The 27,987-nt window shown below is 67.9% G+C and overlaps 4 protein-coding genes across 9 annotated transcripts; all 4 read left to right on the plus strand.

Annotated features, from left to right (window-relative positions):
• The first annotated feature begins 1 nt into the window (after position 1).
• Positions 2-7,403, plus strand: LSM4 (LSM4 homolog, U6 small nuclear RNA and mRNA degradation associated). 2 transcript variants are annotated; one of them, XM_040537596.1, is made up of 5 exons: positions 2-388; positions 537-578; positions 688-786; positions 3,154-3,337; positions 5,861-7,403. In XM_040537596.1, the coding sequence occupies exons 1-5, from the start codon at positions 386-388 to the stop codon at positions 5,947-5,949; spliced, it is 417 nt and encodes a 138-aa protein (XP_040393530.1). In that variant the 5' UTR covers positions 2-385; the 3' UTR covers positions 5,950-7,403. The 2 variants fall into 2 exon arrangements, with proteins under 2 accessions (XP_040393530.1, XP_040393531.1); XM_040537597.1 differs by lacking the exon at positions 2-388 and adding an exon at positions 430-447.
• A 3,085-nt stretch (positions 7,404-10,488) lies between these two features.
• Positions 10,489-12,056, plus strand: JUND (JunD proto-oncogene, AP-1 transcription factor subunit). Its single transcript, XM_040537585.1, has one exon. It carries the CDS (start codon positions 10,683-10,685, stop codon positions 11,676-11,678), a length of 996 nt encoding a protein of 331 aa, XP_040393519.1. The 5' UTR covers positions 10,489-10,682; the 3' UTR covers positions 11,679-12,056.
• A 1,462-nt stretch (positions 12,057-13,518) lies between these two features.
• On the plus strand, positions 13,519-16,934 carry LOC121060111 (classical arabinogalactan protein 10-like). 4 transcript variants are annotated; one of them, XM_040537589.1, is made up of 4 exons: positions 13,519-13,640; positions 15,608-16,180; positions 16,618-16,763; positions 16,852-16,934. In XM_040537589.1, the coding sequence occupies exons 2-4, from the start codon at positions 15,658-15,660 to the stop codon at positions 16,897-16,899; spliced, it is 717 nt and encodes a 238-aa protein (XP_040393523.1). In that variant the 5' UTR covers positions 13,519-13,640; positions 15,608-15,657; the 3' UTR covers positions 16,900-16,934. The 4 variants fall into 4 exon arrangements, with proteins under 4 accessions (XP_040393523.1, XP_040393522.1, XP_040393520.1 ...); XM_040537588.1 differs by lacking the exon at positions 13,519-13,640 and adding an exon at positions 14,530-14,637; XM_040537586.1 differs by lacking the exon at positions 13,519-13,640 and having other exon boundaries at positions 14,825-16,180.
• Positions 16,935-20,522: 3,588 nt separating this feature from the next.
• PDE4C (phosphodiesterase 4C) lies at positions 20,523-27,979 on the plus strand. 2 transcript variants are annotated; one of them, XM_040537573.1, is made up of 15 exons: positions 20,523-20,771; positions 22,708-22,896; positions 22,982-23,018; positions 23,128-23,201; positions 23,330-23,379; positions 23,926-24,038; positions 24,154-24,247; positions 24,996-25,174; positions 25,297-25,395; positions 25,474-25,638; positions 25,721-25,820; positions 25,910-26,064; positions 26,156-26,278; positions 26,479-26,661; positions 26,731-27,979. In XM_040537573.1, exons 1-15 carry the CDS (start codon positions 20,635-20,637, stop codon positions 27,238-27,240), a joined length of 2,208 nt encoding a protein of 735 aa, XP_040393507.1. In that variant the 5' UTR covers positions 20,523-20,634; the 3' UTR covers positions 27,241-27,979. The 2 variants fall into 2 exon arrangements, with proteins under 2 accessions (XP_040393507.1, XP_040393508.1); XM_040537574.1 differs by lacking the exon at positions 20,523-20,771 and adding an exon at positions 21,572-21,699 and having other exon boundaries at positions 26,731-27,978.
• Positions 27,980-27,987: the final 8 nt, after the last annotated feature.

Genomic DNA, 27,987 nt, shown 5'->3' on the forward strand with positions numbered 1-27,987 from the left:
CGCCCAGCCGGCTAGAGCGGCCCCCCGTGGGCCCAGAGCGCGCAGCCCCGCCGCGCGGAGCGCCCCCTCAACGCCTTCTCCGCCGCCGGGGCCGCCTCAGCTCGGTGCCCCCGGACCTTCCGGTTCGCCCCCTCCCGCCCCAAAGGGAACGGGCCCGGCCCCGCCGCTCGGGGGCGCCGCCGCCGCTTTCACGTTCACGACACCGTCGTGAAAGCGCGGAGGGAGCCGCCGCGCTGCTTTACGGCCGCGCGCGCTGATTGGTTCCGCGGGGGCCGCGCCGCGCGCTGATTGGTCCCGCCGGGGCCGTGCCGCGCGCTGATTGGCTCCGCGCGGGGCCGGGGGCGGTTTGAGCGGCAGCGGCCGGCGCGGCGGCGGCTCCGGCACGATGGTGAGGGGCGGGGGGGGGGGGAGCCGGGGCCCGGTCGGTGCCCCGGAACCACGGCCCCGGTACCGGCATCGCCGTCCCGGTACCACGGCCTCGCTCCCGGTGTCCCGGCGGTGCCTGAGGCCTCTCCTCTCGTTTCTCCCCCTCACAGCTGCCCCTGTCCCTGCTGAAGACGGCTCAGAACCACCCCATGGTGAGTAGCGGCCCGGCCCCGCTCCCGTTACCGCCCCGGGCCCGGTGATGCCCGGCCCGGTTCCCACCCCCACCCCCCACCCCCCCCCGTGACCGCCCTGTGGTTGCAGCTGGTGGAGCTGAAGAACGGCGAGACGTACAACGGGCACCTGGTGAGCTGCGACAACTGGATGAACATCAACCTGCGCGAGGTCATCTGCACCTCCCGGGTAAGGCCCGGCCCCGGTGTGCACGGGGAGCCCCGCGGGGGGGGTGGGGGCCGAGCCCCGGCCCCGTTTCTGGGCTGCCCCGGCTGGGGCTCGGTTGGGTTTTGGCTCCTCTGGGAGCGTGGCTTTGGCCTGAATGCAGGTGGGGTTTTTTTTTTTGGACCGAACGCCGTTATCAGTAAGTAGAACAAAATAATGAGCGTAAGGTAAGGGAACGCACACCGAAAAACGGGGATCGGCGGCGGGGGGGCCGTCCTGTAACGTGCAGGACCCCCCCCCCCCCCCCTCCCCCACGGTGAGGAGCCCCCGCCGCCTCCCGGTGCCCAGGCGGATCCTCAAAGCGCCGAGGAGGCTCCGTCTGCGCGCTCTGCTCCGAGCGCTGGCTCTTATTAACCCCCTCGCCTCTCGCCCCGTAGCTCCCCACATCAAAAGAAAACGGGAGCAGGCAGCTGCTTACCCGCGGTGGGCGCCGTCTGGTACTTTTGCCCGTGGCCAGAGTTGCTCCGGCAGATTGGGATCTCGGCTGGGCTTTGACCTCAGCCAGAAGTGCCCGGTCTTGTCCCTGCCGGCCTGCGCCCGGCTGCGGGAAGCGGCAGCGGGGTGGACGTCGGCGCTGGCTGCGCTCCCCCTGCCTCGGAGCTGCAGAGGTTTTGGGGAGAAACGGGCGGGGAGACGCTGGTTCTGCAGAAAATCTCTCTGCAAACCTTCCGTGCCCGCTGTGTCCACAGCAGGAAGCCGTTGACCGGTCCTGCTGGGGCTTGGGGATGCGTTCGTACGTAAATACGACCGAGGAAAGGTTTGAGGGGGACCTTCAGTGTAAGGTAGGAGCTTTTAGGAATTTGTGGATCCCCCTGGACTTACGGCAGGGCAAATAGGAAGGCGTTTCTCTCAGGGTTTTGCAGCAGGGGGTGACAGAGCCTTATCGGTGCTCAGAGACCACGCAATTTTGTCCTCTTCTGCTGCCTCGTGGAAGAGCAGCTCTGCGCGGCTTTGTGCTCTCTTGTGGGAGAGCAATTCCTCGTCCTTTAACCCTCCTGAGGGCCCTACGGCTCTCTCCCACCCCCAAAACTCCTCCAAACCCCCGCTCAAAGCCCGGTGGGAGGCTCTTCCAGGGCAGTGCCGGTGGCACCGGTGGGGACCGGCCGCTAGATGGCACGGAGCGGTGCCTGGGAGCGGTGCCTGGCGGCCGCCCCAGCCCGCCGGGCGGTTGTTTACCCGCGGAGGCCGGAACGAGGAAGCCGGGACCTGGCTCGATCCCTTCCCGCGTCGGGAGCCAAGGCGCAGCCCGGCGGATCCGAGGCAGGGTGGGGTTTGCTGGGTGCCTGGCTGGAGGAGGCCGTTTGTTCCTCTCCGCCTCGTTCCCCTCCGCCTTGCCTTGCGCGCCGGGGGCTTGCCCGCACACGCAGGGTTGCCCCAAATAACTCTGGGGCTGCGGGGGACGATTTGATCCCGAGGGAGGTGAAACGAGGCGTTCCTGGGGCGGCGCGCTCCTCTGGGACGCGTTGTCCGTGTGAGCCGCTCGAGAAGAGCCAGGTTTGAGCTCTCCCGCGTGCAGCCGGGCCCCGTGGCGGGGCAGAGCTGGGGCCGCACGAGGCCCCGTCCCTCCTCCTGGTTACATCACGGGCAGCGGCGTTGTTGTTCAGCCCCGGCGCTCGCTCCCCGTCCCCACAGCCGCGCCTGACACGCGGGCGGGGAGCTCCCGGTGGGCTGCGTCCTAGGAAAGTCCTGAAACCGCCTCGAGCGAAACACGGCTGCTCAGTGACTTGGCTCCCGGAGCCTTTTTTTTTTTTTTCTTTCTTTTTTTTCTTTTTGACTTTTTGTTTTTATTTTTAATGTCATCCGTAAGCTCCTTATTTTCCACAGCCACGGTTCCTGTGCATCTGGTGGGCACCCGCCCCACGCCCAGCTGGCCCTGGATGCTGCCTGGCTGCTCGCTCCCCGCCCCAGAGAAGTGAAATAGCGAGGTGACTCCCAGCTGGGGCTTCTGCAGAAGAAATCTTCCTCTGCTGGACCTGCCCCGCGCCGCCCGAGTTGGTTGCTTGCAGCAGTTGTGTGTGACTTAGCACGTTCCCCTCCCCGGGCCCGCTTTCAATTCCCTTCCCTCTTCTCCCTTCGTTTTCTGTGGGTGTTACAGGCAGGGGTGGAATCGAAACGCCTTTGGTTCATGGCTGAGTGCCCTCTGCGCCCCGCCAGCTCCGTAGGGCCGCGTGTTTTGGAGAGGGGAAACCAATTTTGTGGCTAATTACGGCTCAGAAAAGATTGGCGGAGCTGTCACGCTCCTCGGAAGCGATATGGAAACGTTCAAATGCCAAAATGTAACGCACAAAGCACCCGGCCTCCTTCTCGGCCTAACGCCTTGCTCCCTGACAGGACGGCGACAAGTTCTGGAGGATGCCGGAGTGCTACATCCGGGGCAGCACGATCAAATACCTCCGCATCCCCGACGAAATAATCGACATGGTGAAGGAAGAGGTGGTGTCCAAGGGCAGAGGCCGCGGCGGGATGCAGCAGCAGAAGCAGCAGAAGGGCCGTGGGGTTGGCGGCGCCGGACGAGGTAACGATCCCGTTCCCTTTTCAGCTCGCAGAGGGGCGATCGGGATCCCTGCCTCTCCGTTTCGCCTCCCGGGCACGGGAGGGCTGCGGCTTCTCAGCTCTCGACCCGGAGCTGTTTGTCTGCGGGAAGCCGGAGCCGCTCCCCTGCGAGATCTCGTCGAGCGAGCGCCTCGCCTCTGCCAGCGAGCAGAGGGGAGACGTGCCAGGGCTGTGCCTTCCTCGTTACTGGGTTGGGCAGGAGCTTAATTAAGAGAGTCTCCGAATTTGACTGTCTGTGCCCCTCCTGGCTAGCTGCAGAACACGGCAGACACCACAAGTTTGGTGGGGCCAGCTTAGCGAAGCTGGGAGGGAAACAAGAGGCCGGTCCGTTGGGAAACGGACACGGCTCTGACCATCGCCGCGAAAAACCTTCTTTTCTCCCGGTGTAATGGGACTTTGGTTCTTCTGACCTGTTGATTTGTGGGGTTTTTTGGTTGTTAATGTCGTGTTTTTTTTACGTATGGAGCTGCGGGTTTGTGTTCCTCCTGCTCCACGTGAACAATCGCTGTCTCTGATAACAGGGGAGGTTGCCGCTTCGGCAGAAATAGGTCACGCCAACAGCTCCTCCTTCCCTGCCCCGCTTCACACGGCTGGGTTATCTCCCAGCGCTGCGGCTCGGGGATCTGTTACCCTGTCCTCCCAGCACCATCCTGCTCACGCCTCCTGCCACGTCTCTGCCATTTGCCCTGCGGTCGCCTCGCTCAGCCCCGGGGTTCCTCGCTGCGGGATCAGCCCGCGGTAGGAGCCTAAACCCCGTGTGGGCTTACTTGCTGGAACAAAATAGGGAATCTGGGTTGTAAAAGGAGCCCCGGGGACCGAGACGCCGAAGGGCCAGGTCTCGGCGGAGCGCCCTTAACGAGCTGTCTGCGTTTGGGCTATGCGAGGAATCCCGGCAGGACGGCTGGGAGGTACCTGGGGCCATCACGCCACGCCGGGACGCGCCAAGCGCTGCGTCTCCGGCTCGCAGGGACTTCGGGAGGAAAAACCCTGCGATCTCTGCCGCCTCCCAAAAGCTCCGAGCACGCAGAAGTGACCTTTACAAATCTGAAGGGGCCTTTTTATTTTTCCTCCTTCCCTTTTCGGTGTCCAAAGCGCTTGGCACAACAGCTTTTTGGATGGGGTTAGTTTGGATAAACATTTTAGCTGAAGTATTTTCTGTGCTGCCCGTGCTGTGGAAATATCCACCTTGTGGAGAGCAGAGCCGAGTCGTGTTTGAGGTGGAGTTCCCCGCTGTTTTGATGTGCAGCTTAAATTCGCTGATGGAATATTTTAAAGGGAAGCTTCGGCGTTTGCTAATTAGCTAAAAGGTTTGGCTCTCGTTACCGAGACATGAAGGAAAGGAGGAAAAAAAAAATAAAAAAAAGGCAGGACAATTTTGTTGGGAGGCCAGCAGGCAGAAGTAAAGCTGTAATTGTGCGCGCGGTTGAAAGGATTATTGTTTCTGACACTGGTAATCCTGCGTCTCTCACTCCTTGCCTTGCCAAGTTCAGGAGCGCCGCGCTCTTTGCTCAGCTTTTCGGGATGCTCGCAGGCCTCCAGCTGCTTCCAAAGGACTGCGGGGTTAGAAGCGTTTTTCCCCCTCTGGTTCAGACATGTCTCGGCTGAGCGAGCAGAGGGCTCTGGAGCAAGTTCTTCAGCCCGCTGCCTGCACCGAGCCTCCTTCGGGCTCCAGCTTTTGCGCGGAGGTCGCTGGCAGGGCAGCTCCACAGCCCCTTCGCCGCTCGCAGGCTGAGATAAACCCGATGATCGCCGCGCAGAGCCGCAGTCGGATTGTTTGGAGCCGATTTGAGCCGGGGAGGGAAGGAGGGGCTGGGGGGGTTGTTCGCAGCTCCCCAGCCAAAGCTGGGCAGAGCCGTCGGCTCCCAGGGCGCTTGGCGCAGGTCTCGGCGCAGCCTCCTGGGCGCTGCTGTGCTTGTGGCACCGCTGCACGTCCAGGTCCCTCTGCGGACTGGTGGATTGCCTCCCCCAGAGCAAGGAGGTGGCGGAGCGGGATGAATCCTTTCTGTTCTGTACCTGAGCAGCCTTCAAGCCGAGACTCCCTCTTCGTTGCTCTGGGTTTGGATCTGCAGCTCTCGGGGGGCCGCAGTACGATCTGCCGATCCCCTGCTGACAGATGCTTGATTTAAAACCTCGTCTCTCTTCCTTGGTTAGGTTTTTCAAAAGAGGTGAACTTCACGATGGTGAAAAGATTATTTAAGAAATAGAAAAGTTGATAAAAGAGAGAAACGTACGATGCTAGCACAGCTAGCCAGAGGGCGTGGTAAAGAAGTATCACTGAGCTCGCTGGTGAGGGGAGGTTTGTGCTGCTGCTGAGTACAGGGTCTGGGACTGGCAAGGGAGAAGTCCACAGATCCCATCTCTGCCGCTGCAAAGACAAGAAAATACGCACGTATTTGGGAGAATATAAAGAGTTTTAAAGCTATGGGAGTTGTTACTGGCTTACGATGAAGCTGTTGTCTCTCTGCTCTTCCTTTTTGTCCCGCAGGTGTGTTTGGTGGCCGTGGCCGAGGAATACCGGGCAGCGGAAGAGGCCAGCAGGAAAAAAAGCCGGGCAGGCAGTCAGCAAAGCAGTGAGACGCCGGCTGCGCCCTGGCCAGGGACAGTGCCGCGATGCTCTTTGGTTTGATCACACCTCAGGATTGCCGTGCGTTCAAAAGTGTTCTGTTTCTGCTCCTCCGTCAGTCGATCCGTGCCCCAATCATGTAGTTTGGAAGCCCCTCGCGATTTAACCTGGTAAAGTGGAGTTATTCCCTTTCTAGTCAGCAAGTCTGTAATTGGAAACGTCCAAAAAAAAATGATAATAATTCACGGTTAGGGGCCTAACTTCAGCCCTCTCCTGAGAGTGGAAGCACTATTTAATTTTTCAGGGTCACCAGGTTTAATTTAACAGAATATCGCGTGTAGTGGTGTAAGACCTAAGGCACACGCTTTCCGGATTGTTTGTGTTACGTTTTTTTTTCTCTTTTTTTTTATACTTGAAGCTTTGGAAACTTGTTGCATTTGTAACAGCTGCAGGCCTTTTGGTTTGAAAACACTGAACTTGAGGATATTGTGTCTTTACGTGAGTAGTCTTAAAGGTTTGTTTGTTGTTATTTGTAACAAAACAGACTTTTAAGCCATCTCCCTGTCCTCTGTTTGTGGCCGGTCACTTCTGGCTCTCTCCAAAAGGAGAACCTGGGGCGAACGTTGCGTTGCCCTTTAAGGGTTGTTTCCCCGAGAGCTCTGTGATGAGTGAGGGTTTCCCAATTAGCGTCTTTCTAATTCGAGTCCAGATTAGAAATTTCCTTTAAAGGAAAGGCTTTTCTGTGTTTTCTCGTGGAAGGCTGGTGTGCCCCGTCCTCCTCACTTGTTTTGTTTTCTTGAAAAGCAGTCGAGCTGGTGATTTCTTCCCCCCCCCCCCCCCCCCCCCCCCACTTGTCTCCCTTGTGCCTGTGACACGAAATCCTGAAGTCTGATTTTTGAGTTCCAACAGCGTTTCTCGAGCTGATTCCTCGTGCTGCGTGGGGACTGACTTCGCCCTAATGTTGTCACTTCATTTTCTGGTAACTGGCCAGACCTCTCTCCTCGGGGACACGGAGCAGAGCGCGCAGTGCCCCTCCTGCAGGTTAAGAGGTTCCCGCGTCTCTCTCGGTCAGGTTGCTCCGAGTCTTCCAACCCACAGGGTGCAGGGTCCCACGAGCAAAACGCGCCCCAAAATATTCTGCCTGATCTGAATTGCAAGCCTGTGGGGGGGGCACGGGGGGGGAGAAAGAGGCTTTAGGCCTTGCCTGAACTCCCTGGTGAATGAAATTTGTTTAATTTTAGGGTAAAAGCAGAAGATATTGTAACTCACTCTGAACATTTTCTTGGTTTTGTGATTTTCCTTTTTCGTTTTCTGCAACCGATTTCCCCGTTGAAGCCTCCTCTCTGCCATCACCACTGCTGGGAAGAGAAAACGAGTAAAGAACCTGCTTTTATATATACTTATTTTTTTAAACGTTTATAAAACCTGTGCGAAGTGGTGAGTAGGAATAAATCGCCGACCTGTAGAAAACGCCTTCCTCTGTGTCTGCGACAGCGCTCGGCCCCGCGTGCGATCCCCCAGCTCCTTGCTAACCCTCGCTCCGGCCCTCGTGTAAATAAATACCCGAGGAATTGGGCTAAAATGTTGCTTTTTGCCAGCCGTGTGCTCCCCGGCCGCCTTTCCCCGGCGAGGCGCGTGCGTCAGCGCTGGATCCGCGTCCCAGGCTCCTGCCAAGCGGCGAACCCCGGGCGGTGGGAGCAGGGCACGCGTGTCCTCCCTCCTGGAAACTCGCTCTCGGAGCAAACCCCCGTGTGGCATTTGAACGAAGGCCGGGCCCTGTGTCAGACTTTCCCTTCCCAACCTGCTCCCTCCCTTTCTAGCCTCTGCCTCCAGCCACAGCAACCCCGCGGCGTTGCAGCTGCCCCGGTGAAAAAGGAAACGAGCGCGGGGCCGTCTGGATTTCAGGTCTGGTGGGGCCAGATGAAGCTCGCCAGAACAATGGGACCCTTGGCTCCGGCTCAGGGTAGAGCCCTCCAAGTGCTCCTTATCTCCTGCCGAAGCCCTGGCCCCGGAGCTCGTGAAGTTCTGCTCGCCTTAAATCACACCCGTAGGCCTCGGCCGCCTTCCCTCCTTGCTCCCCGCTGCCTTTTTCCACCTCTGTGGGGATATTTTGGGCTGGGTCAGAGAGGGATTCCTTCGAGAGCAGCATCCTGCCCTTCTGTCAGTTCTGTCAGCGCAGAGCTCCCCTGCGGCTTCAGGCAAACCCCTCGAAACCCCTTTCCTGCCCCAAAAAAGCCCCATCTGAGGCCGCCCCACGACGAACAAACCCCGGAGCTCCAATCCTGCCCCACAGCAGGGAGGGGGGGAAAAACAAACCGGGGACGAGATAAAAGCAACAGCAGAGGAAGGAAAAAGGTCTGGGGCTCCTGCTGGGCCGGCGGCCACCCCACAGCCCTCCTCCAGCCCCGTCCCGCTCCCCAAATTTCCCCTTCCCCGTTTCGGCGGGGCGCAGGCGTGCGGGGCCGTGACTCAGCCCCGGTGCGCGGGGCCGGGGAGGCAGCGCAGGAATAGTCACAGAGCAGCCGGAGGGAGTGGCTGCCGAAATACTTCAGGGCTGCGCTAAGCGACTAAAAATACACGTCAAGCCCTCCTCCTCCTCCTCGCTTTTTCCTTTTTAAACATGCTTTTTTTTTTTTTTTTTTTAAATATTTTTTTTCTCCTGTTTTCGATTGTTCCGAGCCCCCGGGGGCGGCGCGGTCCCAACGGGGACCCAGTTTTTTGTTGTTTTTTTTTTTTTTTAGGGCCGGCGGGTTCTCGGTGTCCCGGCTCGGTTCCTCGCGCCGTCCCCCCGGGGGTGACTCAGGGGCGGCTTCCCCGGGGCAGATCCCGGGACCCCGAGCCCCCGGTGCCCCCGTTTTGGGGCTCAGCCCCATGGGACGAGAGGGGCAGGGGCACCCCTGTGGGTGGCCGTCCCCGACGCGTTGTCACCGGGCTGGTGATGAGGTGGCACCGTGCTCGGCAGCCCTCCGGTGCTGGCGTAGAAACCATAACGGATTTGGGGAAAATTGTAGGGAAAATGGGGTCGGGGTGAAGGGAGGTGTGAGGACACGGTGGTGGCGTGTGGGGACGGCAGCGGTTGGGGCCTGGTTTGGGGACGGCGGCGTGCGGGGCCTGCTTTGGGGACGGGGACGGCACCGGTGGCACCGCCACCAAAGCTCGGTGTGGCCTGGGGACCCCCGTTAAAGACCCGTGAGGAGAATTTAGGGCTTGGGACCGGGACAAGGCCGGGGCCTGGCGGGTGACGGCGCCCGGTGGGTTTGGGGTCGGTGTGGGGGCCCGGTGTGTGTCAGGGCCCCGTGGGCGACAGGACCCAGTGGGTTTGGGGTCGGTGTGGGGGCCCGGTGTGTGTCGGTGCCCCGTGGGTGCGGGGCGGCCGTCGCGGCCCCGTGCCCGGTTCGGCAGGGCCGGTCCCGGTAAGGCCGAACCTGCCGGGCCGGGCCGGCCGCGCCCCGGTAATGACGGGGTTGGCGGCGGAAACGCGGCCGGGACCCGGCCTGGCCCCGAGGCCTCGGGCACCACCGGGGCGGCCTCGTCCCGGCTGGGGCTGGGGGTGGTTGGGGGTTAATTACCGGGGGGGGGGGGGTTAATTACCGGGGGGGGGTTAATTACCGGGGGGGGGGGTTAATTACCGGAGGGGGTTAATTGGAGGGGGAGGCACATAAAGAATGGGGGGACCACACGAGGCAGGGGGCACCGGGGCTTGGTGGTGGCCCCGCCGCCACCACCGGGGGGCTCCCCGCCGCCTCCCCGCCCCCCCCGCCGTTAATTCTCCCCCCCCTTCCCCGTTCCTCCCCCCCCCCCCCGCGGCTCGGTGACGTCACTGCTGACGCCGATCCGCCCCCTCAGCCGCCCGCGGGCCCGGCCGGGCCGTGACGCGCGGGGCCGCCGCCGCCGCTTAACCCCTTCCCCGCCGCCTCGGTGCGGAACCGGGGAAGGGTGGGGGTGGGGGGGTTACCGGACACCGGGGCCGGTGTGTGTGTGCGCGTGCTTTGGGCGCGGGGCCTTTCCGCCGCCCCCGGTACCACCGGGACGCCCACGGTGTATTGGGGGGGTACGGAGGGTGCTGGGGGGGGCGGAACCGGGGGGCACCGGGCCGGGCTCGGCGCCCGGTGGGGGGGGCGCGGGGGGCGGGGCGAGCACCGGGCACCGGCCCCGCCCCCTCCCTTTGTGCCCGGGAATCCCGGCGGGGCGCGCGCGCGCGGCCCACGTGACCCGCCCCGCTCTCCCCCCACCCCCCACCCCCGCCGCCGCCGCCGCCGCCGCGCGCCCCGCCATGACGTCATCCCAGGGGCCCTCGCGCTGTTGTGCCGTGTTCCCGCCGGTCGCCGCGGCAACGGCGGGGGCCAGGAGTGGGCGTGGCTCCGCCTCCCCGGGGCGGGAAAGGAAGGGGGGAAGGAATGGGGGGGGGGGGGGGGGAGGCAGCCCCGCCTCCCGCATGCAAATGCGGGCGGGCGAGGACGTCATCTGCAGCCAATGAGGGCGCGGCGCGGTGAGGTCACCGCGGCGGCGCCGCGTATATAAGGCGGCGCGGGGGCCGCGGCGGCGGCAGACGCGTGTGTGCGCGCGCGGAGGAGCGGGGCCGCGGCCGGTGCCACCGGCGCCTCCCCCGCCCTCCCTTCCCCCTCCCTCACCCCGAGCATCGATCCGCGACCCCCCCGTTTTTTTTTTTTGTTTTTTTTTTCCCCTTTCCTTCCCCCCCCCCCCCCCCCCGCCCCGTTCCCCCGCAGCCGGGCGGGGGAGGAGGATGGAAACACCCTTCTACCATGATGATGTGTTGAGCGGCCTCGGCAGCGGCTTCGCCCCGTCCTCCGGCAGCAGCCGGCTCCTCCTGCCCTTCCCCGGCGGCAGCATGATGAAGAAGGACGCGCTCGGCCTGGCGCTGCCCGAGCAGGTGGCGGCGGCGCTGAAAGCACCGGGAGCAACGGCGGCGGCGGCGGCCGCGAGCACGGCGGGAGGCGAAGCGGCGGCCGCCGCCGGGCTGCTGGGCTCGGCCGAGCTGGGGCTGCTGAAGCTGGCGTCTCCCGAGCTGGAGCGGCTCATCATCCAGTCCAACGGGCTGGTGACCACCACGCCGACCAGCGGGCAGTTCCTCTACCCCAAGGCGGCCGCCTCCGAGGAGCAGGAGTTCGCCGAGGGCTTCGTCAAGGCGCTGGAGGACTTGCACAAGCAGAACCAGCTGGGCGGCGGCGGCGGCACCGGATCCGCCGGGGGAGCGGCGGCGGTGGCGGCGGCGGGCGGCGGAGGGAGCGGTGGCGGCGGCGGAGGAGCCGGCGAGCTGCCCGCCGCCGGCCTGGCCCCGGAGCCCCCGGTGTACGCCAACCTCAGCAGCTACCCGGCCGTCAGCTACGCCGCCGAGCCCGGCCCGTTCGCCGCCCCGCCGCCCCGGCTGCCGCCTCCGCCGCCGCTGAAGGACGAGCCGCAGATCGTGCCCGAGGTGCCGAGCTTCGGCGAGAGCCCGCCGCTGTCGCCCATCGACATGGACACGCAGGAGCGCATCAAGGCGGAGCGGAAGCGGCTGCGGAACCGCATCGCCGCCTCCAAGTGCCGCAAGAGGAAGCTGGAGCGCATCTCGCGCCTGGAGGAGAAGGTGAAGAGCCTCAAGAGCCAGAACACGGAGCTGGCCTCGACCGCCAGCCTGCTCCGCGAGCAGGTGGCACAGCTCAAGCAGAAGGTGCTCAGCCACGTCAACAGCGGCTGCCAGCTCCTGCCGCAGCACCAGCACCAGGTGCCGGCCTACTGAGCCCGGTGCGGCACGGGCACGGACACCAGGGACGCCCCTGGGACACCGGGGACGCTCCCGGGACCCCACCGGGACCCCCGCGGACTGAGGGGAGAAGCCGGGGAGAACCTGGGGGGGGGGCCGCCCCGCCATGGACTGAGGGGACCGATGGACTGAGGAGTCCCCGCATGGACTGAGGGGCTCCGGGGGGTGCCCCGTTTTCTTTAAAAAAAAAAAAAAACAAAAAAACAAAACCCGAGAGAACTGAGGGGGGCCTCGGATCGGTACCGGGGTGAGGACTGAGAGCGGGGCCCCCGGTTGCCCCGTGAGGCCTTGGCCCCGCCGCGGGCCCCGCGTCCGCCACATTCCAGTGAGGCCCCAGTAAAGCTCGGCGCCGGAGCTGCCTCTCGCTGTCTGCTTCGCCTCAGGGCACCGGGGAAGGGTTACTGGGGGGGGAAAAATGGGGGATTTTGGGGGTTCTGGGGGTGGTGGTGGAGAGGGGGCACCGGGAGGGAGGCGGGGGCGGAACGGCGGGGCCTGTGGCGCGGGCAGGAAGCGGCGCGGCCGGCTGCCATCTTGGGGCGGGGGGAAGATGTGGGGCTGTGCTGGGGGAAAAAGGGGGGGAAAAAGGGGGGAAATGGGGCTGGGGAGAGGGTGGAGGGGCGCTGGGGTCCTGGGCTGGGGGAAAATTGGGAGGGGGGTTGTGGGGGGTCTGGGGGTGCTTATGGAGGGGGGGTTGGGGCTTGGAGGGGGGGGAATGGGGGCTTTGGGGGTCCCCTTGGGGGGGTTTTGAGGGCTTTAGGGGTCCCCTTGGGGGGGGTTGAGGGGTTTGGGGGCTCCTCCGGGGCAGGCAGGGGGGTCCCGGAGGTTGGGGGGGGGTTGGGTTTGTTGTGGGTTTGGCAGGGGGGTCTTGGGTGTTGGAGGGGGCCTCTGGGGGTGCTGGTGGATGTTGGGGGGGGGGTCATGAGGTGGGGGGGGACACAGCTACTTGTGGCTCTGTCCTGCAGACCCCTGGGGGGTCACTAACTCCCCCACACTGTTCTGCTGGGGTTGTCCTCTTGGTTCCCCCCCACACCCTGGGGTGGGTGACAAGCTGGCCCCCGCGGGTAGGGAAGGTTGTGGGGGGGCTCTGTGCTGGGATCACCCCATTCACCCCCCCCCCCCGAACCCTCCCATCGGGACAGAGCAAGGGCTGAGCGGCGGCTCCTGCCCCCGCAGCTCTCTGTGCCCACACCTGGCTGAGGCTGTGCCAGCTCTCGGCCCTCTGCCACTTGTCCCAGCACCAGGATCCTTTTGGGCAGCGTCCTGGGGCCCCAATTCCCGCCCCCCCCCCCAAGTTCCGCCCCCCGGTTCCTCTCCTGGGGTGAGCCACCTCCCCTCCGCCGCCGCCAGCCTTCGCTTCCTGCTCCTCCTCCTCCTCCTCCACCCTGTCCCCAACCTGCGAGCCCTGGCCTGGCCCCAGCACCCGTCCCACAGCGATATGTCCCCAGCCCCACTTGTCCCGGTGTAATTTTCCCCCTTCCCAGGGCAGGATCCGGCCCCTGACCCCCCTGTGCAGGGCTGGGAGCACCCCGAGGGGCCGTGACCGTGCCTCAGTTTCCCCAGTGGTGGTGCCCCAGCTGGCTTTTTGGGGCGCAGCCCTTCACCGGGAGGTGACGGCAGCACTCCTGGGAGCATCTGGGGACAAGTGCCAAGCTGCTGGAGCCCCGGCAGGAGGTGGGGACCTGTTCCGAGCCGTGCCGTGCCAATACAAGAACATCCCAGTCCCCAGGGGGTCGGGGCAGGGCCCGGCACGTCGTGGCTGTGCCGTGGGGAGCGCGGCCTCCCCGGGGGACCCGCGGTGCCGAGGCTGCTGGCTGCAGTTTGCCGGGAGGAAGTGGCCCCGTCCCGGCCGTGCCGTGCCCCAGACGTGCTGCTCCGGCACGGGGCGTCCGCCTGGCACCACGGCCGCCTGCGCGGCGCCACGGCCGCCTCCTGCAGCGGGTACGGTGTCTCCCACGTCCATACATACCCACGTCCCTGTGCTTCGTGTCCCCGTGTTCCCACATCCTCGTGTCCACGAGTCCCTATGTCCCCAGATCTCTCTGTCTGCATGTCCCCATATCCCCACAGCCTCATGCCCCTGTGTCCTCATATCCCCATGCTCCCGTGTCCCCACGTCCCACATCCTCATGTCCCCATGTCCCCACATCCCCATCCTCCTGTGTCCCCAGGTCCCACATCCTTGTGTCCCTGTGTCCCCACATCCCCACACTGCTGGTCCCCAAGTCCCAACAACCCCATGCCCCTGTGTCCCCAAGTCCCCACGCTCCCCTGTCCCCGTGTCCCACATCCTCGTGTCCCCATGTCCCCATGCTCCTGAGTCCCCATGCCCTGCATCCTCATGTCCCCATGTCCCCACATCCCCATGTCCCCAAGTCATGTCCCCAAGCCCCCATTCTTCTGTGTCCCCATGTCCCCACATCTCCCTGCCCGTGTCCTCGCATCCCCATGTCCCCCCGTCCCCATGTCCTACATCCTCGTGTCCCCAAGTCCCCATGCCCTGCATCCTCATGTCCCCATGTCCCCTATTCCCATGCCCGTGTCCCCCCATCCCCATGTCCCCCAGTCCTGTCCCCACGCCCCCATTCTCCCCTGTCCCCATGTCCCCCCATCCCCCTCCCCGTGTCCCGCCGCTCCGTGTCCGCCCAAGGTCTGCGGGACCCCGGGGGGGAAACTGAGGCACGGGGAGGCGGCGAGGTGGGGGGGGGTGTGGGGGGGACGGACCCGGTGCTGCGGGGCGGCCCGGGACCGGCAGGGGGCGCCGCCGTCCCCCCACCCCGGGGCGGATAAAGGCGGCGGCGGGAGGCGGCGGAGGGGGGAACCGGGAACCGGGAACCGGGAACCGGCGGCGGGGCCCGGGGCGGCGGCAGCAGCGGCGGCATGGCCCGGGGCGAGCTCCGCCTGCTGCTCTGCTGCGCCGCTGCCCTGCTGGCTGCAGGTACCGGGGCACCGGGCACCGGCACCGGGTGGGATTGGGCATCCCGGGGGCACCGGGTGATGGGGAACCCCCGGGACACCGGGACGGGGGGCTGGGGGCGCGGGGGGGGTGCGGTGCAGCGGGTGGGCTGCGTGCTGCGGGGGCACCGTGCGGGGTTCGTGGGCAGGGAGGGGTGTGGGGAGGGTGCGGGTGGGCTGTGGGTGTCCCCCTGATTTGAAGGGTACCGGGGGGCTCTGCCCCGCTCAGCCCGGCCCCGGGGCTTGCAGCGGGGCAAGGTCCAACCCTACCGGGGGCAGGATGCGGTCCCAATGCTGCCAAACCCGCTGGGCTGGCCGGTGTGTGCGGGGACACGGGTGCCTTGGCACGGCTGGTGGGGGGCTTCGGGGGCCGAGCCCCCACCCAGGACGCGTGGCCGGCACCCACCTCCACGCTGCGTGACATCGCCGTGTCCTCGTGTGTGTCCCTTGTCCAGGGGACAGCAAAACCCCCGCTGCGTGGCCTGGGAACGGCCCGTCCCGGGGGGGCTTTGGGGACCCCTTGGTGGGGTCACACCTGGGGGCCAGCTCTGTCCGCTGGGGCTGGGCTGGGCTGGCCCCACTCCTCCCCTTGTGCAAACAGCGGTGGGGTGGACAAGGGCGCTGCTGGCACTGCACTGACCTAAAAATGTGGCACAAGGGCTGGGCTGGCACGTCCCGTGCTGCCGTGTCCCTGCTGCGGCCACCGCGGCACTGCTCTGCTCGTCCCCCACGCCACCAAGCCCGTGATGCGATGCCTTCGGAGGCTCCAGCCCTACCCAGGCCTGGAGTTTGGGGATCAGATATTAATTAAACCCTCATTTTGTGCTCCTCTGTGCCTGATAAACCCACCTGGAGAATGAGCTGGGCAGGTGCCGCTATCCCCCCAAGCCCTGCCTGCTCCCCCCCGAGCCCTGCGGCGTCCCTGCTGCCCAGCTCTCTCCTCCACGCCGTAGGGATCGAGCCTGGCACAATTAACACCAGCCCAGCACCGCACACCTCGGGAATGACAGCGTCACGGTCCTGGGCCAGCTCACCCACGGCTGCCACCACGGGGACACACAACGCGTCCTCAGCCAACTCCTCTGCGTCGGCCAGCGTGGGGACAACCTGGCCGGGGATGCTGCACCCGGACACGTCCTCTCCGCTCAGCAAAGGGAACACGACAGTACACACACCGCCACCCAGCTCGGCCACGGCTCCCACCCTACGTGGGACCCCAAAAGCACCGTCATCCATTCCTCTGGCCATGACATTGGGCTCACCGACGTCCCCAGCTCCAGCCACGTCGGTGCCACCCACCACGACCACGGGGGCCGACACGAACACGTCCCTGCCCAGCTCGACCGCAGCACCAAGCCCGTCCTTGTCGGGGCACCCCGAGCCCACTCCTGCTCCCAGCTCTCCTGCTGCGCCCACCGTGAGCCCTGCTCCCAGCTCAGCGCCAGCCCCCGGCCCCAGCAACGCCTCGGCCCCCAGCCCCAGCACAGCACCCATCATCGGCCCCAGCCTTGGGGCTGGCCCCTCAGGTGAGGGGGAAGCCCCCCGGTGCAGGCAGGGTGGGATGGGGGGGGGGGGGTCTGCACCGTGCCCTGGGTGTTGTGCCCTCCCACGCCGTGCACCACGGGGACTGGATGCGCGCCGGTGCACCAAGGGAGCCCTGAGCCACCGGGTGCCACCAGGTGTCCCTGTCCCCACCCCGGAGCTCCCATGGCTTGGGGGCTGCTCTTGCAGGGGGGCTGCGAGGTGCAGGTCCCTGGGGGGGGTGCCCAGAGCCCTCTGACCCCCTAGGGCTGCCCCAAATCTCTCCCCATTCCCCTTTCCCCATGGTGTTTTTGGGCCACGGTGGGTGAGAAGGTCCCGTGCTGGTCCCCGCTGGTGGGAGGTGACACAGGGGAGCTGGGTGCAGGGTGACCCATCAGGGCTGCGTGCCAGGGGGTAACGGGGTGCCCGTTTCGCCCCACAGCGCAGCCCCCCACCAAACCCAACCCCGGCCTGGTCGTCATCATCTGCCTCTTCGTCGCGGTGCTGGTGGGGGCCGCGGCGCTGCTGCTGGTGCGGCTGTGCCGCTGCGGGACCCCCCGCTTCCAGCGGCTGGACGAGGTGCCCATGGTGCGTGAGGGGCTTGGGGGGGGGTGGCGGGGGGGGGGGGGGGGCACGGGGGGCTGCGGGCGCTCACCCCACTCTTTCTCCTCCCCAGAGCAAGGTGTCGGAGGGCTTCCCCTTCGCCCAGCACCCCCCCAGATGACCCCACGCTGACGAATAAAGAAGCTGCTGCCTTGACTCTGCTTTCCCGTCTGCCCTGCGCTCTGCACCCCACGGGTGCCAAATCCCAAGGGGGGCGGGGAGCCCCGAGAGTTTCGGGGGTCCCTTGTGCCAGGCTGGGCTGGAGGTCCCGGGCCAGGGGGGCAGGGGGTGGTGGAGCTCAGGGCGCTGGGGGCCGCGCAGCCCCCCCGGAGGGGGTGGGATGGGAGGGAGGGAGCGAGCGGCCAGGCACGCACGCCGCCTTCCTTCTGCTCCGCTGCACTCGGCGGGGGCCGCGGCACGCTCCGGTAAGGGGCTGCGGGGGGCGGGGGGGGGGCACGGGGTTTGGGGAGGGGGAGACACACGGACCCTGCAATAGGGGAGGGGGCAGCACCCCCAAAATGGGGCTGGGCAAGGTGGGGGCACAGCCCTGGGAAAGGGATGGGGGGGGGGGGGGTGCAGGTGGCACCCATGGAGGAGCTTCTGGGGGCGGTGGGTGCCGGGGGGGGGGGGGGGGGCGTTGATCACTAACACGGTGCCGGGGGGGGGGTCGTGGTCCAGCGGATGCTCCAAGCTGGGGGGGCTGCGGCCACCCCCGTAGCCTCAGGCTTTTGTCCCCGCGGGTGGCCCCGTGCTCCCTCCCCGGGGACACCGGAGCTGGGGGGCAGCCAGGGACCGGGGGGGGCGCGGGGGGGGGGGGGGGGGCTGAAACCCGAGGCGCTGAGGCTGAGCCCCATCAATCACGGGCACCACGCAAAATGTGAGCGGCCCCGCGGGGGGGGGGGGGGGGAGGGGAGGGCCCGGCCGCTTCCCCCCCCACCCCACCGGGGCGTCCCGGTGCTGCCGGAGCCCCCCCCCAGGCTCAGCTCCCCCCCCCCCCCCCCCCCAAGGGACCATGCGACGGAGCCGGACGGCGCTGCCCTTCCTGAGCGCGGAGGTGAGACCGGGGCCGGTACCGGGCACGGGGAGGGGGGCACCGGGACCGTTTTTTTTTTTTTTGGGGGGGGGGGAGATGTGCCCCCCCCGGTGGGAGAGTCCCAGCGCCTGGCCCCCGGGGCGGCAATAACCGGGCTGGCGGCGCTCGGCGGGAGTTAATTAGCCCCGTAATGGGCGGTTAATTATTATTCGCCCCTGCGTAATTACGCACCGGCTCCGGGGGATTTTCCAGCGGGATTCCGGGGGGGGGGGGAGGCGGCGGGGGTGTCCCGGGGGCTCCGTGTGCCCCCCCTCTTTGTGCACCGGAGCCCGGTGAGGGCGGGGGGGGGGGGGTACGGGAACGCCCCCCCCGCCCCAACCGTTGCAATTTGGGGTCCACACGGCTCCCGGTGCCGCGGATGGGGAGGGGGTGGGGAACCGGGCACCGGGGCACAGCACCACGGAGAGTTCCCTCGGTACCGGCGGTTTTGGGGAGGGGGGTGCGCCCCTCACCTCCCCCCCCCCCCCATCCCGGTGTCCCCGCAGCGCTGCCGCGACGCCGCCGAGGCCGCCCCGTCGGGACCGGGACCGGGACCGGGACCGGGACCGGTGTCGGGCGCCGTTCGCCGCCGTTTCTCCGGGACCCCGCTGCTGCCGCCGCTGGGCTGCCGGGGGGCGGAAACCGACCCCCCCCGCGTTGTGTTCACCATCGAGGAGAGCGGCCCCAGCAGCGGCGACGAGGCCGAGCCCCCCCGGTAAGAGCGCGGCGGGAGGCGGCTCCGGTACCGGGGCGTGGCCGAGCCTCAGCTCCGCGCCCCCAGCGGGGCCGGGAAGTTAACGGGGGGGGGGGTATGGGAGGGTTACCGGGTACCGGGGATGGCCGGGGGGGGTCGCGGTGCCGGCGGTTTCAGCACCGGGCAGCGGACAGCGGCCCCCGGGGCACCGGAGCCGGCACCGGGCAGCACCGGGGCTGCGGGTCCGTCCCTCCCGGGGCGTGGGGTGGGGACAGGAGGCTGGGCACAGCCCTGGGGATGTGTCCCCGTCCCCGCCACCTCCGTCCCCATCCCTGTCCCTGTCCCCCCCGTCCCCATCCTTGTGACCCCATCCCTATCCCCGTCCCCCCGTCCCCATTCCTGTCCCCTCACCCCCGTCCCCATGACCCCATTCCTGTCCACCCGTCCCCACCACCTTCGTCCCCAGCCCTGTCCGTCCGTCCCCATCCCTGTGACCCCCATTCCTGTCCCCGTCCCCCCATCCCCGTGACCCCATTCCCATCCCCCCTGTCCCCATCCCCCGTCCCCAAGCCCGCTGCCACCCAGCGCAAGGCCCTGCCCGGAGGTGACCTCGGTCCCTCCTTGGCACGGCTGCGGGGTTATTTTTGGGCCATTCCCGCCCCCTCTCGCCGTGCCTGTCCCAGCCTGGCTTTGCGGGGACAGCACGGGGCTGTCCCAGCCAAGGGACCTGGCTCCAGCCCGGCCACGCTGTGCCCCGGCTCCTGTGTCACCTGCTGTCCACCCCCTGCGCGGACACGTGTCCCTGTTGGGGACAGCCGCAGCCCCGCAGGGGACAGGGACTGGCTGTCCTGGGGACAGGGACTGGCTGTCCTGCGGCCGGTCCTGCCCAGCCCTGGCTGTCCCATGGGCTCCTGGCTGCCAGGCGGGGACAGCTCTGTCCCCACCCCGACGTCCCCCGCTACCCCCTGCGCCCTGATGGCGCAACACCCTCCTGATGTCCCCGTGCTCCAACGCGGAGGGTCCCCAGCGCCGGGACCCCCACCCGACGGCCTCGGGGCTCCCGTGGGTGCCGCCGTGCCGGGGGGGCCCTGCTTGGGTCCCCGCCAGCCGCGGGATATTTTTGCCTCCGCCGGGGACAGCAGGTATCCGGCTGCGTCAGCGGGGCCGCGGGGTCGGGCTGGCGGGCACCCGGCTCCCACGGCCAGCCCGGGGCGACGCGGGACAGCGGCTCCCTGGTGGGTCCCAGCCCGCTCCGTGTCCCCCGCCGTGTCCCCAAACCGGGCAGCCAGGAGGGGCTGGGGGACACTGGGGGGTGGCGAGGGCAGGTTTGGTTCTGGTGGGTCCCTCGGTGGCACCGTGGCGCGGCCACGCGGTGTGTCCGGGTTGAGCTGCGTCCCTCGGGGGCACGGTGACATGCCCGTGTTGTGCGCCTGGGGTGCTCGGGGCTCGGCCGCGTCCCTCGGCGGCCACTCCGCCAGGATCCCTCGGTGGCCCGCTCCACGTGCTCAGGATCCTTGGGGCTGAGCCGTGTGGCTCGATGGCACCGCGGCACGGCCACTGCAGCTGTCCGGGCTGCTCCGGGCTCAGCCCCGTCCCTCGGTGGCACCGTGGCGTGTCCTCACCGTGCGCCCACCTTGCTCCGGGCTCAGCCGTGTCCCTCGGCGGCCTCTCCATGTGGCCGTGGCGCACGGCGCTCGGCGCGGCGTTTCCGCACGTGGCCGGGCAGAGCATCCTCGCCCTTCTGGGCGCAGCTGCCACCTCGGGGACAGCACAGCGCCCCGTGGCGCGGGGCCAACGGGTGGCCACGTGCCCGGCGAGCCAGGCACACACGCGGGACTGATGGAGCCAAGCGGGACGCTGGGGGGGGTCCGCTCCGTGCGCCGGCCGCCCGAGCCAGACAGTTGTTTAATTTCCCAGGCGCGGGCGGGAGGGGGATGGAAACTTTCCCGGGGCTGCGAGGGCTGGGACAGCCGCGCGCTTCCTGCTCCTCACCGGCGGGCAGCAGCTCCCCGCCGCTCGGGTCCCCGTCCCCCCGCTGCGCCCATGGGGCCGGACCCCCGCCGGCGCGCCGGAGCGCCCTGAGCGGCGCCATGCTGCCCTCCCCGGGGGCTTCGCCCGTGGGGTCCCCCCGCGGGTCCCCCCGCAATTCCCCCGTGCTCTTCAGGAAGCTCCTGGTGAACCAGAGCATCCGCCTGCAGCGGCGCTTCACCGTGGCGCATCCCCTCTGGTAAGGGGGGGGGGGACCCCGGCGAGGGGGTCCTTGGGGGGGGGGGGGTGTGGGAGGAGGCGGTGGGATGCGGGGACAGGGTCGGCATGGACCCCCCCCCCCCCAAATTTGCTGCCATGTGTCCCCCTCATCTGTGTGCCTGGGGGGACGTGGGGCTGAGCCCCCCCGTGCCCACGGGGCTCAGCGGGGCAGGGGGCGATGCTGGCTGAGCACGGGCGCGCTCGTTGCACCGATGGGACCCAGCAGGGCTGGGGGGGGGGGGGGGTGCTTTGTGCTGCGGCATTTGCCCCCGTGGCCCCAAATGGCGGGGGGGGGGCTTTTTTTTTCAGCACAGCAAGAGGGGAAGGAGGCAGCGACCCCCAGCAGGGCCACGCAGCCCCCGTGTGGGCGTCCGTGGGTGCCCGCGGGTGCTGGGGCGACGTGGGGATCAGCAGATCCCTCCTCAGTGGCAACAGCAGCTATTTATAGCGGCCCCCCCAGCCCCCCCCCCCGCTGCCCGACACCGCTCGGCATGGAAAGTATTTCTGAATTCGGCACCAGCCCTCCCGGGGCCGCCGTCCCGGCCGTGCCCCCCGGTCCCGTTCCCCGCGTGGGGCACGGCCACCGGTGGGGACCCCGTGTGTGTCCCCCGCCCCCCCCCCCTCGTCCTCCCGGTGACGCCGTGCCCGGGGTCGGGGCTGTCCCCTGGGGTGGCAGCGGGGTCGGAGGTGGCCGCGCCGTGCCGGAGGGGGGGGGGGGAACAAACCCACAATTCACGCGCGGGGCTGTAGGAGCCACAATGGGGCTTTGTGTCCCCGGTACCATCGGGGACGCGAGGCAGAGGCAGGACAAGGGGCTGCGGGAGGGCTGGACGCGGCGCTGGGCGCAGCGGGGCCGGGGGCATGCAGCCGGGGAGCCGCTGCCCGTCCCGGAGGCACTCCTGCATCAGGTAGGTCCCAGCGGCGCGTCGGGGACGGGGACGAGGACGTGTGGCCGTGCTCTCTCCCCAGGGTGGCTCGTCCCTGTCCCCGTGGCGGTGGCGGCTCCGGGAGGGGACAGGAGCTGGGTGGCCCTCGCTGCGTCCCCGTGCGCAGCCTTTCCCATGACCCCGGGGCCAGCGGGGTGGCAGCTGCTGAGGGGACACCGCAGGGCCACCATCTCTGTCCCCACGTCCCCCGTCCCCCCTGCGAGCTCGGGGTCCGCACGGCTGCGGGGTGGCTCTGCCCGGGATGGCACCAGGCCACCACCAGCACGTCCCCAAGGACCAGAGCTTGGCTTCCTTGGTGGTTTCTGTCCTTCGATGTCCCCTGGCTCGGTGCCCGGCCGGGACGCTGTCCCCCATGGGACGTGGCTCCCTGAGCAGAGGCTGACGGAGGCTTTCGAGGACTCGCGGCGATTGGGGATCGCGGCGCTGGGGACACGGGGAGTGACGGGCAGGAGCCGGCCCTCCCCGGGCTCTCCGGAGCCAGGAGCCCTGTGGCAAGAGCTGGGGCTCCTGTCCTAGCCCGGTGACAAGGGACAACCTGCCTGGACCCCGCCGTGCCACCCGGTGGCTCCACGAGCACCGAGTTGTGCCCGCGCTCAGCACCGGGGCAAAGGGACCAGGCTGCGCGGTGACCGGTGTCACCACCAAGCTGGGATGGGGCACAGAGAGCCCGGCAAGCCCGGTGCCGTGTCCCAAAGCTCCCGTTGTCTGCAGCTGGGCTGGGGGACAACCGTTGTCCTCGGCTGGTGACACCGCTGGGGACGTGCCCGGCTGTTTGCCGTGCGTTTGGGGGGGGTCGCTGCTCTCCGCAGGGTGTCCCTTGGTGTCCCTGTGTCCGAAGGTGGCAGCCCAGCCTTGCCCTGGCTGTGAACGGGGACGGCAGCGGTGTCCCCAGCACCTCCCAGATGAGGTCCCCGGGACACCGCCGAGGCCGCCCGCCCTGTTCCAGCCTTGTCCCCTGTCCCCTCGCAGCTTCGACCTGGAGAATGGCCTCCCGGGCAGGGGCGCGCTGGACCCCCAGGCCAGCCCGGGCGCGGGGCTGGTGCTGCAGGGCACCTTCAGCCACGGCCAGCGCCGCGAGTCCTTCCTCTACCGCTCCGACAGCGACTACGACCTGTCCCCCAAGGCCATGTCCCGCAACTCCTCCATCGCCAGCGACCTGTGAGTTCCCCCCTGTCCCCCCCAGGTTCCCCCCCCCGTCCCAGGTCTCCCCCCCCCAGCTCACGCGCCCCTTTGCTCCCCGCAGGCACGGCGAGGACATGATCGTCACGCCGTTCGCCCAGGTACGGCCCCGTGGCGAGGAGGGGACGCGTCCCCATGTCCCCAGCATGCGGGGGGGGGGGACGGGGGGGTTACAGCCCGGCCCCAGCCCCCCCCCTCTGTCCCCCCTAGGTCCTGGCCAGCCTCCGCACCATCCGCAGCAACTTCGCGGTGCTGATGCACCTCCAGGACCGCGCCGGCACCAAGTGAGCGGGGTGCGGGGTGGGGAGGGCGATGTGGGGGGGGGGTCACAGCTCGAGGCGGGGGGGCACAGCTCGAGGCGGGGGGGCACAGCTCGTGGCATCCCGGCCGCTCAGCCCCGTGCGTTTCGCAGGCGAGCCTCGAGCAGCAGCCTCCCCTCCGCGAGCAAGGCCAGCCTCTCCGGTGAGTGCCCCCGACGGGAAAATAAGGGGATGCTTTTGGGGTCGGCTGGCTGTCCCCGCACCTGGGGACGGGGCGTGCCGGCACCCACGGGGCACAGCGGTGTCCCCAGCACCCGGGGCAGAGCGGTGGCTTTGCCCTTTGGGATCCATGTCGGGTTTTCAGCGGCTCCTGCTGCCCGTCCGCCCTTGGTGCGGTGGCGGCGGCGGTGGAAAGGCTCCGGTTGACGTCAAACCTTCCATTAATAAAAACCCCGGGCGGCGAGCGGGGCCCCGCAGGAGCCCCGGGCTGGGCGTCACCTCGAGGTGACGTTCCCCCCACCCCACACTCCACCACCACCACCACGCTGCGTGCCGGGGACCATGCGGCCGCCTCGAGCCCAGCCGCACGGGGATGCTCAGCACCGGTCCCCAGCCCTGGCCACCCACCGTGGCCCTCCGTGGTCCCGGGGAAGGGGGGACACGTGAACATCCCGGGGTGGGGACGGCGGGGTCGGGACCCCCCGTGAGTCCCCGTGCCCGGCGGCGACGCGGTGGCTGCCCCCGGCAGAGGATGCCCAGCAGAAGCTCTCGCTGGAGACCCTGGAGGAGCTGGACTGGTGCCTGGACCAGCTGGAGACGCTGCAGACCAGGCACTCGGTCAGCGAGATGGCCTCCAACAAGGTAAGGGCACCCCACGAGACCCCCCCCGGGGTGAGGACAGAGCCCCCCCGGGGGGGAGGCGGCGGCGGGGACGTGTGGCCCCCACCTGTGGCTGAGCCCCCGCCGCCGCCCGCAGTTTAAGCGGATGCTGAACCGGGAGCTGTCGCACCTCTCGGAGACCAGCCGCTCGGGGAACCAGGTCTCCGAGTACATCTCCAGCACCTTCCTGGGTGAGTACCCCCACTCCCCACCCAGGGGGGGCCGGGGCTGCCCACACGCCCCCCCCCCCGCAGCTCGGGGAGCACGCAGCGGGGTCTGCGAGGAGCCAGGTGCGAATCCTGCCCGGGGCCCAGCACCTCGGCGCTGTGCCCTGCAGCGCCGGGCGTCCATGGGGACAGTGCCGGCAGCTGGGGCGGCTTGTTTGGGGCAAAAAAATGAAAATATTTATACAGGGGAGCGGGGCGGGGGGGGAGGGGGGGCGCTTTCTCAGGTGTCTCCATGGGGGTGTCACAGCCTTTGTGCTGGCTGTGAGTGCTGGTGCAGACTGGTGTATGCTGGTGCACGCTGGTGCACGCTGGTACAGGCTCGTGTAAGCTGGTGCATGCTAGCGCATGCTGGTGCATACTGGTGCACGCTGGCGCAGACTGGTGCACACTGGTCTGGTGCACGCTGGTGCAGACTGGTGCACGCTGGTGCACACTGGTGCACACTGGTCTGGTTCAGACTGGTGCAGACTGGTGCACGCTGGTGCAAGGGCAGGCGGCCTGCCCAGGGCTCTCCCTGCACGGGGGGGACCCCGGGGGGGGGCCCAGACCCCGCTGCAGACAGGTGGGGGAAGCTCCCGGCATCCCCCCGCGCGCCCCCCCCGTTGCCATGGCATCGCGGTGCTATCCCCGCCGGCTGACGTCAATCGGGGGGGGGGGGGGGATCCACGAGGGGGGGGGAGCCGGGCTCCCCCCGCTCACCGCCCCCCCCCAGACAAGCAGCACGAGGTGGAGATCCCCTCGGCGCTGCCCAAGGACAAGGAGAAGGAGCGGAAGAAGCGCCCCATGTCGCAGATCAGCGGCGTCAGGAAGCTCACGCACGGCTCCAGCCTCGCCGCCGCCGGCATCCCTCGCTTCGGGGTGCGCACGGACCACGAGGGGCTGCTGGCCAAGGTGAGCCCCAGCGCCCACCGCGGGGAGGGTCCCGATCCCATTGTGGGGTCCCCGGCACCAGTCCCCGCGGACCCGCCTTGTCCTTCTGATCCCACCCCCCCCCCCCCCCCCCCCCGCCCCAGGAGCTGGAGGACACCAACAAGTGGGGTCTGGACGTGTTCAAAGTCGCCGAGTATTCGGGCAACCGCCCGCTGACGGTCATCATGTACAGCATCTTCCAGGTGAGCCCCCCGGGGGCCGTCCCCGTCCCCGTCCCCGTATCCCAAACGGGGACCAGCCACCTCCCGCCTTCCCCGCAGGAGCGCGACCTGATGAAGACCTTCCGCATCCCCGCCGACACCTTCATCACCTACATGCTGACGCTGGAGGACCACTACCACGCCGACGTGGCCTACCACAACAACATCCACGCCGCCGACGTGGCCCAGTCCACCCACGTCCTCCTCTCCACGCCGGCGCTGGAGGTGAGCCGTGGTTCCTCTGGGTTGCTGAGCACCTGCACCGGGGCCGTAACCCGTCTGTGCTGCCTTTTTCCCCCGTTCCCAGGCCGTCTTCACGGACCTGGAGATCATGGCTGCCATCTTCGCCAGCGCCATCCACGACGTCGACCACCCCGGGGTCTCCAACCAGTTCCTCATCAACACCAGTGAGCCAGGAGGCGGGGAGGGGGCGAGGGGGGTGTAGGGGACCCCGGTGTCCCCAGGCCGCCTGGGGGTGACCGGTGCCATCTCGCAGACTCGGAGCTGGCGCTGATGTACAACGACGCCTCGGTGCTGGAGAACCACCACCTGGCCGTGGGCTTCAAGCTCCTCCAGGAGGAGAACTGCGACATCTTCCAGAACCTGAGCAAGAAGCAGAGGCAGTCGCTCCGTAAAATGGCCATCGACATGGTACGGGGGGCCCAGACCGCCCCGGGGTGCTGGGCTGGGGGGCTTCGTGGTGGGGTCAGGCTGAGCCGCGTGTCCTGCTCGCCCGGCCCAGGTGCTGGCCACGGACATGTCCAAGCACATGAACCTGCTGGCGGATCTGAAGACCATGGTGGAGACCAAGAAGGTGACCAGCCTGGGGGTGCTGCTGCTGGATAACTACTCCGACCGCATCCAGGTGGGCTCGGGGACGCGAGCAGGGAAACGTTTCTGCAGCCCGTGGCATCGGGTCCTGGCTCCGGGACATCCTCTTTGGTGCCACCACCAACCCCAGCTGGCCGCCACCAAGGGGGGCACCCAGGACAAGGTGCCCCAGGACCCGTGACGGTGGCCCTGGGGGACGAGGGCCGTTGGGCGAGCGGTGCGGTGGCCGTGCAGGTGCTGCAGAACATGGTGCACTGCGCCGACCTCAGCAACCCCACCAAGCCGCTGGAGCTGTACCGGCAGTGGACCGACCGCATCATGGAGGAGTTCTTCCGCCAGGGTGACCGTGAGCGGGAGAAGGGGATGGAGATCAGCCCCATGTGCGACAAGCACACCGCCTCCGTGGAGAAGTCCCAGGTGGGGGGCACGGCGCGGGGCTGGGGGGCCATGGGGCCGCGGTGGGTGCTGAGCTCTGCCTTCCCGCAGGTGGGCTTCATCGACTTCATCGCCCACCCGCTGTGGGAGACCTGGGCCGACCTGGTGCACCCCGACGCCCAGGAGATCCTGGACACGCTGGAGGACAACCGGGAGTGGTACCAGAGCATGATCCCGCGCAGCCCCTCCCCACCTCCCGAGGGTCCCGGGGTGCCCCCCGCCGCCACCGACAAGTTCCAGTTTGAGATGACGCTGGAGGAGGAGGAGGGCGAGTCGGACACGGAGCTGGAGGGGCCCGAGAGCCCCTTGGACGAGGACAACAGTGGCTCCAAGACGCCGGCCACGGATGACTCGGAGTCGGCCGACACCGAGCGCCTCTCACCCGGCTCCAGGGACCGGGACTTGCCCCAGGGTGGGTGCCCCGGGGACGTGGACAACCGGCGGGCGCTGGAGGGGACGCTGACGAAGGACGGTGGCAGCTCAGCGCCAGGCTCTGAGGGCAGCCAGGAGCTGTGCCTGGACACGGAGGGCAACGTCACATTCCTGCCCCTGGGCACGTAGTGGCCCCGGCCAGCAGGTCCCGTCGCTGCCACAGGGACGTGGGACACGGCGTTGCCCCAGCGAGTGCCACGGGCACCCCAGGCTCCTGGCATCGTCACCGCTGGGACCGGGGCGGCCGTCGGGATGCGGAGGGACCTGAGGAATGTCCCCACACGGCAGCTGGGCAGGTACCGATGGGCACAAAGACACCACTGCTCATTCCCTCCTGACTGTCCCCTGCTCCCACCCAGCGTCCCGACGTCCAGGTGCTGGGAAAGGTCCCCCGTCGCCTGCAAACGGGTGCTTTGCTCCTGCCCTGTCCCAGCCCTGGGCACACTGTGGCTCCCCGGGGAGATGTCCCCCATTGTGCCAGGCGCAGCCAAAAGTGTTTGGGTGTCCGGGTGGCATGAGGCTCCCCGGTGTCAGGGCACGCGGCCGGGCACCAGGGCACGACGCTGGCTGCTTGGGCACGAGTCAGGGGGTTTATTTATTTGGGGATGGGGTCACTTTTTAAAGCCTTTTGTAGCTCACTTTTTAATACCAGCCTCACCTAGGCGCACTCACACGCGTTTCTGTGGCAGAAGCTGCTCCGACTGTGACCAGCACCCGAAATGCTGCATTTATACTTTGCACTTTGGGCCCCGCCGGGCGCTGCAGCCCCACATGTCTCTGCAGGGAACGGGGCAGCCCCCGGGGTCGTTTCGGTTTCTTCCTTCACCCTCCAGATATTAAACCTGGTTTGTTCCCCCCTAAGTGTGATCCTTCTGA

This window comes from Cygnus olor, chromosome 26 (genome assembly GCF_009769625.2).
Source record: "Cygnus olor isolate bCygOlo1 chromosome 26, bCygOlo1.pri.v2, whole genome shotgun sequence".
Taxonomy (NCBI): domain Eukaryota; kingdom Metazoa; phylum Chordata; class Aves; order Anseriformes; family Anatidae; genus Cygnus; species Cygnus olor.

What these genes read in the sequence shown, in the direction of transcription:
- JUND (XM_040537585.1), top strand. Translation starts at nt 10,683, where the DNA reads ATGGAAACACCCTTCTACCATGATGATGTGTTGAGCGGCCTCGGCAGC.
- LSM4 (XM_040537596.1), top strand. An exon ending in CGGCTCAGAACCACCCCATG is followed by an intron (nt 579 to 687) that starts GTGAGTAGCGGC and finishes CTGTGGTTGCAG; the next exon opens with CTGGTGGAGCTGAAGAACGG. An exon ending in GGTTGGCGGCGCCGGACGAG is followed by an intron (nt 3,338 to 5,860) that starts GTAACGATCCCG and finishes TTTGTCCCGCAG; the next exon opens with GTGTGTTTGGTGGCCGTGGC.
- PDE4C (XM_040537573.1), top strand. Translation starts at nt 20,635, where the DNA reads ATGCTGCCCTCCCCGGGGGCTTCGCCCGTGGGGTCCCCCCGCGGGTCC. An exon ending in TCCTCCATCGCCAGCGACCT is followed by an intron (nt 22,897 to 22,981) that starts GTGAGTTCCCCC and finishes TGCTCCCCGCAG; the next exon opens with GCACGGCGAGGACATGATCG. An exon ending in GCGAGATGGCCTCCAACAAG is followed by an intron (nt 24,039 to 24,153) that starts GTAAGGGCACCC and finishes CGCCGCCCGCAG; the next exon opens with TTTAAGCGGATGCTGAACCG.
- LOC121060111 (XM_040537586.1), top strand. Translation starts at nt 15,511, where the DNA reads ATGAGCTGGGCAGGTGCCGCTATCCCCCCAAGCCCTGCCTGCTCCCCC. An exon ending in CCTTGGGGCTGGCCCCTCAG is followed by an intron (nt 16,181 to 16,617) that starts GTGAGGGGGAAG and finishes TTCGCCCCACAG; the next exon opens with CGCAGCCCCCCACCAAACCC. An exon ending in GGCTGGACGAGGTGCCCATG is followed by an intron (nt 16,764 to 16,851) that starts GTGCGTGAGGGG and finishes TCTCCTCCCCAG; the next exon opens with AGCAAGGTGTCGGAGGGCTT.